This window comes from Podarcis melisellensis, assembly GCF_964234715.1.
Source record: "Podarcis melisellensis genome assembly, chromosome: 17".
Lineage (NCBI taxonomy): Eukaryota > Metazoa > Chordata > Lepidosauria > Squamata > Lacertidae > Podarcis > Podarcis melisellensis.
In genome coordinates this window covers 16,760,896-16,775,920 of record NC_138534.1, presented here as the reverse complement: position 1 = coordinate 16,775,920, position 15,025 = coordinate 16,760,896, and the positions used below count along the sequence as shown (strand labels likewise).

The 15,025-nt window shown below is 42.8% G+C and overlaps 1 protein-coding gene across 3 annotated transcripts in view; it reads right to left on the bottom strand.

Moving 5' to 3' along the window:
* Positions 1–11,242: 11,242 nt before the first annotated feature.
* Positions 11,243–15,025, bottom strand: part of TTC39B (tetratricopeptide repeat domain 39B) — a 63,071-nt gene continuing 59,288 nt past the window's right edge. For all 3 annotated transcript variants that reach the window (XM_081894277.1, XM_081894278.1, XM_081894279.1), the window contains one exon: positions 11,243–12,597. In XM_081894277.1, the coding sequence (XP_081750403.1) occupies positions 12,501–12,597 (97 nt within the window). In that variant the 3' untranslated portion in view covers positions 11,243–12,500. The remainder of the gene's footprint in view (positions 12,598–15,025) is intronic.

Genomic DNA, 15,025 nt, shown 5'->3' with positions numbered 1-15,025 from the left:
TCTATCTATCATCTATCTATCTATCATCTATCTATCTATCTATCTACCATCTATCTATCTATCATCTATCATCTATCTATCTATCTATCTATCTATCTATCTATCTATCTATCTATCATCTATCTATCTATCTATCATCTATCTATCTATCATCTATCTATCATCTATATCTATCTATCTATCTATCTATCATCTATCTATCATCTATCTATCATCTATCATCTATCTATCATCTATCATCTATCTATCTATCTATCATCTATATCTATCTATCATCTATCTATCATCTATCTATCATCTATCTATCATCTATATCTATCTATCTATCTATCTATCTATCTATCTATCTATCTATCTATCTATCTATCTATCATCTATCATCTATCTATCTATCATCTATCTATCATCTATCTATCTATCATCTATCTATCATCATCTATCTATCTATCTATCTATCTATCTATCTATCTATCTATCTATCTATCTATCTATCTATCATCTATCTATCTATCATCATCTATCTATCATCTATCTATCATCTATATCTATCATCTATCTATCTATCTATCTATCATCTATCTATCTTTATATTGTACTAATGAATCAAGCAAGTTCCTGACTACTGTTGTAAATCCTGGCACACCAAACAGCTATTTGTCCCGCAATATAGTTAAGAAAATTAAAAGTGGTGCAATAGAATAGCATTCACTTACCATTGGCAACGGCACTAGCAGCAGGGCCCAAGACAGTCATTAGCTCTGTTGTTTTAATGCTCATTTTCCCGTTGGCTAAGCTGGAAGTGGAAAGACAGTCCCAGGGCTAATTTCAGACTTCACTCCATTTATCCAATGCAGGGCCAGTCTGCAGGCAACAACAAGCAATTACGTTCCACTGATGAATGTGCTTCAGTGCGTTTACAGGCTCGATGGGCCAAAGTCGCACCTCCGCTAGGTGAAATAATGAAGAGGAGATTGTTGGATTAATTAGCCAGTCAGACCTTTAACTTTTACTATATATATATATATATGTGTGTGTGTGTGTGTGTGTGTGTGTGTGTGTATGTATGTGTATATATATATATATATATATATATATATATATATATATATATATCACATAGGTATATGTGCCAATGCGCTAAGAACAAAAAGGAATAGCAGCTTAAAAAGGCCTCATCCTGGATTTGCTTGAAACAGAATGGCAGCAAAGGTGATTGAACTCACAATCCTGTACATGTCTCCTCCGAAATGAATCCCAATGAGTTCAATAGGCTGACTGTCAAGAAAGACAGCATAGGATTGCAGCCTCAGAAAAGCATTTTAAATAATAAGAAGAATAATATTTATACCCTGCCCATCTGGCTGGGTTTTCCCAGCCACACTGGGCAGCTCCCAACAGAATATTAAAAACACAGTAAATCATCAAACATTAAAAACTTCCCTAAACAGGGCTGCCTTCAGATGTCTTCTAAAAGTCAGATAGTTGTTTATTTCCTTGACATCTGATGGGAGGGCGTTCTCCAGGGTGGGTGCCACCGCCGAGAAGGCCCTCTGCCTGGTTCTCTGTAACCTCACTTCTCGCAGTGAGGGAACCGCCAGAAGGCCCTCAGAGCTGGACCTCAGTGTCCGGGCTGAATGATGGGGGTGGTATACTGAATGATGGGGGTGGTATATCCTTCAGGTATACTGGTTTTAAGTCAGGGGAAAATGTGCCTGGGGTGATAGAGGAGTGCCTATCCCTCCCTGTGCCTCAATTCCTACAGGCATCAGTAGCAAACCAAAATTAGAGCGAGTTGCAAGCTCAGTTCATATATTCACCTGAAATGAGATTAGGACTTTCCTGCCTTGATCTGAAACTCTGGGGGAGAAAGAGTCCGCCATCTGCCAGAATTCAGAATACAGTGGTACCTCGAGTTAAGTACTTAATTCGTTCCGGAGGTCTGTTCTTAACCTGAAACTGTTCTTAACCTGAAGCCCCACTTTAGCTAATGGGGCCTCCCGCTGCCACCGTGCCACCGGAGCACAATTTCTGTTCTCATCCTGAACCAAAGTTTTTAACCCGAGGTACTACTTCTGGGTTAGCAGAGTCTGTAACCTGAAGCGTATGTAACCCGAGGTACCACTGTACTCAACAGATACAAGAGCATCTTGGGGGCTGTTCGGCTTACCAGTACCTCCCCCACCTTTGGCTGCTTTTTTAAATCAAGCCCAGTAAGAGCTGAGTGGGTTCTGGACCTGAGAGTGTATCTCAGAAGAACCGACCCCTCTTGCTCTCCAGGCTTCAGCGAAAGCAACGCGTAGCCTCCGGAGCGCGGAGGGAGTGCTCCCTCTGCGCTTTGGAGGCTTCACATTGCCTGCATTTGCTCCATAGGACGCACACACATCTCCCCTTAATTTTTGGAGGGGAGAAAGTGCATCCTATAAAGCGAAAATGCAGAGGTGAAAATGTCCTTAGCCTTTTCTGTTTTGTAAAGGTGAGGTACATATAAGTGTCTACAAGGCCTTTGAAAAATGTTTGCCTTCATCCCAGTTGAAAGTGCGGTCTTTGTTAGAGGATATGACTAGCAATGAAACGTCCTAGAGAATGTTGATTCTGAAATACATCATGGCTCTAGTATTTCATCTTTTGGTGAGATGTGACATTCCATGGCATTGACTGACAATGTAAAAATGAGGTCCTTGGATCAGAACAGCATTAAGTTTCAAGTTCTGCCCTTTTACCTCTCAGACATAGATGGATGGGAAATTCATATCAAACAGAAGCAGTCAGTTTGACTCTGCGGGACCTACGTGAGATGTTTTCTATCCAAGAAGACCAGCACCATGCAAGACTGGCACAAAATATATACATGCATAAGCATAGCATCTTTATTCACATCTTTGCACATGCAAATTCTCATGCACATACCCAAGTTTAACACAGCATTGCTGGACCAGTTTCTCTTGCCATTTTGAATCGGCACCTTCATCGAAACTTCGTCTGACTACCGTCTGCCACTACATCAAACACCTGGCGAGCTCATGGGCTTGGAGAGATCACCTGAACAACTGAATTTTTGAGGTGTGGATGATAGCAGAGAGGCATGTGCCAACCTTGTGCCCCCATCTTCATGTGTTGCATCTCTACCCTCTCACCCACTGCCCTGACTGTCCCTGTGTTGAATGGGAAAAGTCTGCTGGAGTTTTCCACTTGCGCTTGCAGCGAGGGCTCTACTCTGGGGACCCAAGGTTGAAGAACACCGGAGTAGACAATACTGACCTTCATCATTATCATCATCATCATCATGCCCCAGCAACTCCCAACATATATAGAAAATACAATAAAACATCAAACGTTAAAAACTTCCCTAAACAGAGCTGCCTTCAGATGTCTTCTAAAAGTCAGATAGTTGTTTATTTCCTTGACATCTGATGGGAGGGTGTTCCACAGGGCGGGTGCCACCACCGAGAAGGCCCTCTGCCTGGTTCCCTGTGGCTTCATTTCTCACAGTGAGGGAACTGCCAGAAGACCCTCAGCGCTGGACCTCAGTGTCTAAGCTAGATGATGGGGGTGGAGATGTTCCTTCAGGTATACTGGGCCAAGGCCGTTTAGGACTTTAAAGGTCAGTTCAGAAACATAATGGGATACAATGCAGGTCTTTCAGGACCTGTGTTATATGGTCCCAGTGGCTGCTCCCACTCACCAGTGTGCCTGCCCCATTCTGGATCAGTTGTAACTTGCAAGTCACCTTCATAGGCAACCCCAACAGTCTAACTCAGTATAAGGCTTCCTATGCTCCTATGCGCTTATGGTGCTACATCCACCCCCTTTTCATACCTAAAGCTGTGGGCATTTATAGGTACAGTTAAAGGTAAAGTTAAAGAGGCCCCTGACCATTAGGTCCAGTCACGGTCAACTCTGGGGTTGCAGCGCTCATCTCGCTTTATTGGCCAAGGGAGCCGGTGTACAGCTTCTGGGTCATGTGGCCAGCATGACTAAGCTGCTTCTGGCGAACCAGAGCAGCGCACGGAAACGCCATTTACCTTCCCGCCAGAGCGGTACCTATTTACCTGCTTGCACTTTGAGGTGCTTTCGAACTGCTAGGTGGGCAGGAGCAGGGACTGAGCAATGGGGGCTCACCCCATCGCAGAGATTCGAACTGCCGACCTTCTGATTGGCAAGTTCTAGGCTCTCTGTGGTTTAACCCACAATGCCACCCACATCCCTATAGGTACAGTTAGACACCTTCTAAATTCATTACAAAAACAGAGCAAGTTGAGTGCCCTCCTTTGGGAGGCGAGAATGCCAAAAGGTATAGTAAAGGTAAAGGTACCCCTGCCCATACGGGCCAGTCGTGTCCAACTCTAGGGTTGTGCGCCCATCTCACTTAAGAGGCCGGGGGTCAGCGCTGTCCGGAGACACTTCCGGGTCATGTGGCCAGCGTGACAAAGCTGCTCTGCGGAGCCAGCACCAGCGCAGCACACGGAAACGCCGTTTACCTTCCCGCTATAAAGCGGTACCTATTTATCTACTTGCACTTAGGGGTGCTTTTGAACTGCTAGGTGGGCAGGAGCTGGTGCAGAGGGACAAAGCTGAAGTGAAATGTGACAACATTGTTGGATTGTTGCTGCTGCTGCTATTTCCACATTGTGTTACGTTAAATTTGTTGTAGCTATGTGTTTGAAAACCCTATCGTCTACCAACGGGAACAGAAGGTTTTAAATGTCTGTATGTGATTTACAAACTCAATATACTTCAATTTGCAGGCTGAGCTGAAAGGGGTTTTGTGTGTATTTCACCCAGACTTTATATACCCATAATCATTTACCAGAAGGGATGTGATGCATAATTTGTTCCAAAATGTTTTTGGAGCCTCCCTGCAGAAACCACTGCAAATTTGCTGCTCCCCCCCATGTCCTTGTCTTCTCCCTGAATAGTAACAAATTGGCTACTCAATTTTAGGCATTTGTACCCACTGGGGGGGGGGGAGACGGTGGGTCCCACTCATCACAATAATGCATCCAGTGATACGGAAAGGTTTGAAATCCTGTTAAGTGAGGGGGACTGGGAGGAAAGAGAACTGGTGCTTACAGTCATCTCTTTGTAGAGGCGAATGAGTGAGATGATGTCATGGACAGAACATCTGAGATGTTTATACTGGTTGGGAAACATCTCACAAGTGTATCTTTCCTAGTGGTTGAAAATACAGCATTCCTTTTCCAGCAAGTAATTTCATACGCTGCTAAATGTATACCTATTTGTCCTGCAATGACACCTCAATCGTAATTGCTGTGCAAACAGGGGGAAGCAGGATTTGTTGAAGGCGGCGCTGGAAAATGTCACGTTCTGTGACACAGCCGTTGACGTACCCCGAAGTGCATGCTGGCCGATGGCACTGCGGGTTTCAGGACTGCGCCGTACAAAATGTGACTTTATATTGTAACTGCTGAGTCACAGCGCCGACCGAAATAAAATTATTACGGTCCTGGTTATAGCCACACGGGCATCTAGCCACATGGGCTTGAGACCATTGAGGGCTGAAGGGAGAGGGGAAAACACGAGGAGGCGCCAGAACCAATTAATTCTATATTTACCCCAACAAGACAGAAGTACTGGGGGGGACAGTCCCTCCAAGTGTCCCTATTTTCCAGGGACAGTCCCAGATTTACAGAAGCCGTCCCAGTTCCAGATGTGATCCTGGAATGTCCCACTTTTCCTTAGGACGTCCCTGTTTTCATCGGAGGAATATTAGAGGGTAGGGATCATTGGCCTAACCTACCCCTAGCCCCTCTTGACTGCATTCTGGTGGCTGTTTTTACACAGCAGTAAATCACATTTAGTTCAGGGGAGAAATTGTAATTAGATAGCTAGCCGTGATTCGAAAGCTGCCGCCATCCTAAGAACATCGTTTCTAAAATTCATGCACAGTCCAATTCCAAACCTTTCGCGTGTTTGTGAAAGGCTCGTTAGTGCCATCTGGTGCTCCTTTACGAAAATTACCAGGATTTTAACGTTGATGCATGCAGAAATCATATTATGCCAGCCAAATGTCCATTATTGTATCTTTTTTTTATTATAGAGGGTGAAGCAGTTAATAGAACAGCCTTTACCAAAGGTGTCATGGGCTTTGAAGACACTTGAACTCAGGACAAAGGGGAGAAACATGCTAAGAGGAAGGCACACTTGGCAAATCCACACCATGATCAACTCCAGCCCGGAAACCTATGTCCCCACTGTGGAAGGATGTGTGGATCCAGAATTGGCCTCCATAGTCACTTACAGGCTCACTGTTAAAGCCATGTTTATGGAAGACAATCTTACTCGGCTACGAGTGATCACCAAAGAAGTTATTAATCATATATTTATTTTAAAACAAAAAAAATCCTTCCAGTAGCACCTTCAGATACCTGAAGAAGTGTGCATGCACACGAAAGCTCATACCAAGAACTAACTTAGTTGGTCTTTAAGGTGCTACTGGAAGGAAATTTTTTTGTTTTGACTATGGCAGACCAACACGGCTACCTATCTGTATATTTATTTTACTATTTCATATTTTTTAATGTTGGTTTTTATTGAATTTTCAAAGGTTTTAACAAATTTACTTCACAATGTATCCTTCACTTATATGTCTCTTTTTGGCTTCCCAACCCTCCAGCGCTGAATGGCACCCCACTCCCCCAACAAGGGGGGGGGCAGAATTTTGAACAGCACCACCCCAGTGATGGGGTGATGACACCTTCCCCAGTAGCTCTTTAATTCAAACACATCGAGGGGTTTCCCCATCTTTCAGGATAATACTTCCCCCCTCCATTTGTATTTCAGGATGCCTATCATCTCTCCAAATTCCTGGGAGAGAATTCCAAAATAACATGTCGCATTGTCTATGCCCAAATCCGCACTTACCATCATCTTTATATACACATCACCTAAACAACCTGAGATTTTAACTGCCCAGTTCCAGAAGACCCTGCATGGTTTTAGAATGACTCAGCCCTGGACCAGAGAGGAGGAAGTAGTAATGGTAGATCTCTGTGAGATTTGCAGTTCAGAGAGGATTTCTGACTCCCAGTTGTCAAATAGCTAAAAGACTCTCCCTTGCCAACAATCCCATGCACACCCGAAATAAGACTCTGGGGAGGAAACTTTGTGCAGGAAATATATTTGTGGATTTTTGTCCTCAGTTCAGAGGGAGGCTCTGTTCTTCATTCTCATTTTTCATTACCCTGCTTTGGACCTGGGTGTCATGAGTGAACATTACGGTAAGGAAAAAATAAATTTATGTAGATTCCACTAGCCTGAAATCCAGTCCACCTAATGGACTATAGGACCACAGAAATCTGGATTCCATCTTCATATCCTCCAAGTGTCCCAATTTTCCAGGGACAGTCCCAGAATTGCAAAAGCCATCCCACCTTCTGAATGTTCCTACATTCCTACATTGGCTCCTAGTACATTTCGGAGCACCATTCAAAGTGTTGGTGCTGACCTTTAAAGCAGGCTTCCTCAAACTCGGCCCTCCAGATGTTTTTGGCCTACAACTCCTATGATCCCTAGTTTTTTACACGGTGGTGAGAACCATGTTTTTTGTAATTGCAGAAACTGATTGTGAGTATTGGATGAGTGAAGTAAGTTCTGAGATCTTAGAATGGTTTCCACTGGAAATTATATTTAGAAAAAGTCAAGCTCAAGAAACTACACAAATCACGCTGAGCTGCGGAACAGCGAATAAGCTTGGCATATGGAGAAAAGCAAAGGTACAATGAGAAAAAACATATTCGCCTTTATTTTTCATGAATAGTAATGAATGCCATTAAATAATACACAAAGATCTCATACAGTATACCATAGTTCAGGCTGTTTCGGCTCAATAATATAAACATGTCAGGACCTGCTATTCCTAAGGCATAAATGATCATGTAAAAGAAAAGAAAACCCTACATGGTATTCTTATACAAACAGATACAAATGCTTTAGGACTGAAGCTGAATTAAGTGGGAAGAAAAATGACATACAAAAATAGCTGCTATCAAAGATAACAAGACCCGAAGGTTTAGGAGAGGCTGACAGCATCAGGACCAGGACAGCTGGGAGGGTTGTACATATTCGGAGGCAGGCTGGTTTCCCTTTAAAACTGCCCCCAGCACATACCACAATGATTCTGAAACTCCATTGATATTATTATTATCATTATGGTTAAACAACGATTCGCCATGGCTATTTCTTTTCTATAGTTCAGAAGAAAAGCCGGGTGCAGTAAGTTAGGTTTTCTGGACCAGGGCTAATGCTTCTACCTGTGGACATTAAGCACATTTAGCATCAACTTGGTCATAAGCTTGCTGGCAAACGACGGAAAGATTCACACAAACACCCTTCTTCACGTGTTGGGACAGCGGAGCCGCCCCTCTCAGTCCCACACCCATTAGCAACACTCATGGGCCACGTGTTCAGCACATGTGAGGAGGAGCGCACTTTGAATTCAAATCTGTGTTGTGTCTAACAGTGCGTCATCGTAAGGACGCACTGGGAGCGCAGCCGGGTGGAAGAGACACAGGGTGCTTGCGGTTGCGGTCGGGAACCCTTTTTCCCACCAGAAGAATTCAAATCACATTGCATTCGTGCTTCTGTTCTCTTTTGGGCACTATTCTAACCCTGGCCAGGTAACAAAACAATGGGGCTTAACGAAGACCCACGGCCGCCATCTGCAGTCCTTCCTCCCAGGGAAAGACGATTGTTACACTAGGGTCCAGCAGATAGGCTCAGCACTGGCCCCTTTGCTACAACTTGCAGCTCCCTGGGCCAGCCTTGGATCCAGCGATTCCTTGGCCGTATCCCGGCCATACCTGTTCTGAAATGCTGCTTCAAGGCTCTACATGGCTACCGTCAGTGTGAATATGCGCACTTGTCCGCACTTCCATTAGGCAGAAGGAATAACTCCGTAGGAGCGCAGCCTTCCTGTCTGCAGAGCCCAACACAACCAGACAGAAGGACACCTCTCTCTCACCCAAGCGCTTCTAGCAGGGGGGATCGGGGCATCCCCAAACTCGGCCCTCCAGCTGTTTTGGGATGATGATGATAATTATTATTATTTATTTATACCCCGCCCATCTGGCTGGGTTTCCCCAGCCACTCTGGGCAGCTTCCAACAGAATATTAAAATACAATAGTCTAATAAACATTAAAAGCTTCCCTAAACAGGGCTGTCCTTAGATGTCTTCTAAAAGTCAGGTAGCTGTTTAGTTCCTTGACATCTGATGAGAGGGCGGGCACCACCACCGAGAAGGCCCTCTGCCTAGTTCCCTGCAACCTTGCTTCTCACAGGGAGGGTGCTGGACCTCAGTGTCTGGGCAGAACGAAAGGGGTATACTGGACCGAGGCCAACTCCCATCATCCCTGACCATTGGTCCTCTTAGCTAGGGACGATGGGAGTTGTAGTCCCAAAACAGCTGGAGGGCTGAGTTTGCCTATGCCTGCTCTTGTCAGTTGCCTTTCCTTTTAAAGGAGGGCAGAGTAAGAGAACCCGATGGCAAAATTCACAGCGATATATGAATACGATTTCTGCCTAAATTCTGCTCAGTTGCACTATAAACCTATGCCTTGCTAGAGCTGCAACTCTGTGCAAAATTATTTGGATGTAAGCTCCCCTTGACAAAGTCAGACTTCTTTTCCAAGTAAATATGTGTATCATTGGACTGCACATCTCTCCAGGATTTCTTTTTTAAAAAAACTACAGGTAAAGTGAAAATTCTTAAGACAGCTTGCAAAATAAAACCGAGACAAAAAAGTATTTTGAGCTAAGAAGTACAGAAGCAAAAAAACCCCACTACATTCACTGTCAAATCCAGAATTAAAAATGGATACAGAGCGTGAATTCGCTCCTTATGGATTGTTATGTTGCAATTGGCAAAACCTTCTAAATTTATTTACCGTATTATTTTCTGACCTTGATAAAAACAGTACAAGACAGCTGTAAAACATAACCATTATAATTTACACCAATGTAACCCTTCAATAAACCTTCAATAAACTATTAATAATTTCATTGATATTTCCATTAAAAGGTAAAAACAGTTGCCAGTTATTAGAAGCACAATGCATTGTGTGTGTATATAATAGATATATATATATATATATTTAAGCACCACGTCACTAAAAGAATCAAACTTCTAAATATTAATAAGCATATAATTGTCATAATAATGTAATGCAAAATGATAAGTAGGATTGATTTAAGCATCTTGAATAACTGCATCCCTATATTTAACAGCACATTTATTTAAAACTAAAAGTGACTCCACATGTTTACCATGTTCTTGTCTAATAGGATGGATATTAGTGATATTAATGAGATTTTGTACATAAAACCCTGGACACATAAAAGAGTTCTGATTTGCAATATTTTAAGAATGCTTATATGGCGTGAGTCGTTCAGAAACAGTAAGATTAAAACCGCCACTAGTTAGCAAACATAATAAAATGTATTTTTAGATCGCAACTGCTTGTCTGCGAGCCTCATATTGGAACTGAAAATAATGTGATGAACATGAAGCCTGTCTCATGGATTGAAACTAAAGAAGCCATAAGCGCCAGAATTTGTATGTGCTTTTCTTGGCAAAAGTATGAACAACTCAAATCTGAAAAGGTGGTTTGCAAAGTGATCCTCGGACGTGGCATGAACTCTCTTTCCTATCTGAATTTATCCTGAATGTTACTAGGCAGACCCGCTACCTTGAAATTCTATTACAATCATCTTAAAATGCCCAAAGAGAAATAGGAATGCCACCAAACGGAGGACGTTAAAAGTTGAAAAGGAGCAGGTGGCAAAAGTTATTGCAGAATATGGCAAAAAAAAAAAGGCTGTTGGCGTTCAACAGAAAACCTATTTGTTAACGTTTAGGAAGCTGTGCTGAGAAACCTAGACTGAATTGTCCTTTGACTCCTGCAGCTGTTGCTTATGAATGTGGACTGTGGGTCCAGTATCAATTAGCACAACTGCGATCATAGATCATCTTTTAAAAATAAAAATCTCTTATAGTCCAATTTCCCCATTAATTTAGCAGCTCATAAATTAATAGTCCAACTTTGCCATTCATTTAGCAGCTTATAAATTAATAACCGAAGTACAGAGTTCCAAAGAAGAAGAAAAATTTACCTTAAACTGAGTAATGACACTATGGGGAGGCATCTGATTACATCCTACTCAGAGGAGACCCATTGAAATCTGTGGATTTAGCCTTGGTTGACTTAAGTTCATTGAGTGAGTGTGATATAATCAGATGCTGACCATAACACTGTAAATACACAATAATAAACAGTGTATGTTCACGACAGATGACTTTGGTCCTTTACACTAACAGGAATAGGACTTGCATTCTGGCATATTGAATTATACTGAGAAAAAGACCAAAAATAAAAAATGACAGAGAGACATTTCTGAGAGAATGTGCACACTATCTGTCTCCAGGTTCCATAGCATAATACACATAAGATGGTTGTATTAGTAAGGGAACGAACTGGGAAATAAGAAAGTTTAATTGTATTACCATAGAACTGTTATTTAAAAAGGTACAGCAATGCTGGCTGTATTTATGAGCGTCAATTTCCTTGTGAATCGTTCACAATGAAATTGCAATTTCCCTCAAAAAAAATTACAGGAATCTCAGAATCAAATGACATTTGGTGGTGAGAACTGAGGGGCTGTCAAATGTCCACAGGACAGTAGAAATGTATTTTCTCATCGTACAGCTTACTCCCAGTGACATCCCTTAATTAAATATATCTAGATATGGGGGAAATGACTGAATTGCTACCATTATCCAAGGGTTGCCCCCCTTTAACTCTACACAACTGACTTTGTGTATTGTAAAAAGACACAGCTTTGGAGGGCAACCCCGCGAAACCCCCATCTCTTTCCCTAATTTTTTTTAGCTGAATATTGTCAGTATATTGCACAGAATTCAAGCTAACATTCATGAAATGACTCTTAAATCCTTCACCTTTTGGCTACAATATGAAAAGTCATGTCTTTGGTATGTAAATCTAAACTTTAAATCCAAATATACAACTATGGCTACCGGCAGCCAACTTTCTCAGTCTTAATTCATAATAAAAGTATTGCAGACATTCAAGCCTTCATGGACTGCTGAAACTACGAACAGAACCATCACATAGTTCCGCACATAAACAATATTAGTCTTTGCATAAAAAAATAAAGTGTTTGAATTCCTCTTGTATTGCACCAGCAATTTTTTTTATTTTTATAAAATACTCTCCTTTCACGTCAAGCTTTAAATTAATCCATTTGTAAACAAAATATAAGATTTTTCCCTCTAAAATGTGAAGCGGAGATATGGAAGTGCGCCATAGAAAAAAGAAGCAGCTCAAAGGGGGTGACGAACATTCAAATATCACAAATGATAGAAAATATAAACTACATCTCTTTTGTTACATCATTTACATGATTTCTGTAGGCTTCCAAGCAGTAACTTGTAGACACTTGTGTTGTGCATCACCCTCAAATGACATCAAGGCGTCGGAGCAGGAGTCACTTTCATACTATTAAGAGCTGCGTGGATTCGGAAGTGTAACCTAGATTCCATGGAATATTCCTTGTAATTGTTTCTGTAAGAGACAAAATGTTAGTTGGGCAACTAACCTTTCATTCCCTTTTGTTGTTGTTGTTGTTTGCTGGGCTTTTTTTTTTTAAACATACAGAAATTCAATTCAAATCTTTATTACAGTCAAAGACCAGCATAAAAGGGAGGGATACAGTCATTTAAAATCTAGAAGCGCTTTGGAAAGCTAAAAGGTATTAAAGCAGAAGGTGAATATAAAAGTCTGTAAGAATTGAAAATAAGCTAGGAGCATTGGGCAGGTGTGGAAGAGCACAAAAGGGTTGATATTCAAAAGACTTTAACTATTAATTTGCAGAGGCAGTGGAAGACAGGGGTGCCTGGCGTGCTCTGGTCCATGGGGTCACGAAGAGTCGGACACGACTAAACGACTAAACAACAACAAATCTACTTTTCCCCTTTGTGGATCACTGCCTTGTCATGGCAAAGGGGCTTGAATAACTCCACAAAGCTATGAGCTATGCCGTGCAGGGCCACCCAAGATGGACAGGTCATAGTCGAGAGTTTAGACTAAATGTGATCCACCTGGAGAAGGAACTGGCAACCCACTCCAGTATTTTGCCAAGAAAACTCCATGGACGTAAAAAGGAGAAGCTTTGAGAAGGAAGTGAGAGTTTCCAAGGCATGCTCTGGTTCATGGGGTCACGGAGAGTCGAACACGACCAAGATGACTAAACAACAACAAATCCAGTTTGTGGCACAGGTCATCCTCCAATGAATTTTGAGCGCTGCTGCGCAGAATCTAGCAACGTTGTATGTTGTAGCAGGACTGGTATCTGAGAGCAGCAGGGAGGTATAGAATTGTCCTGTGTGCCCTGAGTACTTATGGAGTAGTGGGGAAATCAGGTTAATACAAATGTCTCTGTAATGCAGGCAATGGAGAAGGACACGCTCTCCTGTTTCTATTTGTCCTGAGTCATGGGGTCATTGAGCATACAGAAATAAATGAAGAAACATGGAGAGAGAAAATGACAGAATAGGTTGTGGCCTTGGAGTCTGACCAGCTGCCACTGGAAACACGCCTGGCGGGCACCAGGGTTAAGATCTCCTTATTAGTGTGCCAACATTATGGAAGAGCCTGTTAGTATTTCCCTCCTCCGATGCTGCATTTTGTGATTGGTGTAATTCACATGCCTGACTGAGAAGATGTGTGAGAACCAGATACAGTCCTATCTGTATGTACTATGTAATGTATTGTCACTTTTACTAGATTCCTGTCTGTTCTCTCGGAGCTGGAGAGAACGGTCGCCATTATGATGTAGTCTGTATATAGTAAAAAGGTAAAGGGACCCCTGATCATTAGGTCCAGTTGTGACCGTCTCTGGAGTTGCGGCGCTCATCTCGCTTTATTGGCCGAGGGAGCTGGCGTACAGCTTCTGGGTCATGTGGCCAGCATGACTAAGCCGTTCTGGTGAACCAGAGCAGCGCATGGAAACACCATTTACCTTCCTGCCGGAGCGGTACCTATTTATCTACTTGCACTTTGACATTTTTCGAACTGCTAGGTTGGCAGGAGCAGGGACCGAGCAATGGGAGCTCACTCCGTCGTGGGGATTTGAACCGCTGATCTTCTGATCAGCAAGTCCTAGGCTCTGTGGTTTAACCCACAGCGCCACCCGCGTCCCAGTCTGTATATAGTGTGTAAATAAATAGTAGATTAGATCTACGATGTTTCATGCTTCTTGCTGTGTTGTGCTAGAAGATTAGTGTGCATAAATCAAGCTGGTTTATGTCACTGAGCACACTGGAGAAGAAGGGAGATGCCTTTTCCAGTGCTGCGCGCACCGGAGGACGCTTGGAGTTCTGGGGGCTTGCAGGCGGCCCCAGGGCATTTCCCCAACAGATCCTTGCATGGGTAGTTTCAACAGGTTTCCGCCTTCAGATGGGTTGTGGAAACTGGGACAAGCATTTGGGGTATAAGCTGTTCTGCTGTTTTGTACAGCAGAATCGACTCCTGCACAGGTCTGAGTTTAATGGCAGATTGGAGGTACATGGGTAAAAGCTGTAGGAGTGGGAAACAACAATGACCTTACTGTATGTGTCTGCTATAGACTTCCAAGCCAGACTGAAGACTTGGATGATGCCTTCTGACAGCAGATTACCAAATATTCAAAAAGGACAGATATAGTGGTCATGGGAGACTTCAATTACCCATCAAGATCTGTTGGATCTCAAAATCTGCCAAGAATTGGGAGGTCCAACAAATTGCTCAAGAGCCTCGCTGACAATTTCTCAGAAGGTGGAAGAGGCCACAAAGGGATCATCAGAAAGGAGATTCTGACTAAACATCAGGAAGAACTTTCGGACAGGATGAGCGGTTCCAACAGTGGAAGGGACACCCTCAGAAGATGGTTGGCTCTCCTTCTTAAAGCAGAGGTGGGATGGCCATCTGACATGCAATTCCTGCATAGCACGGG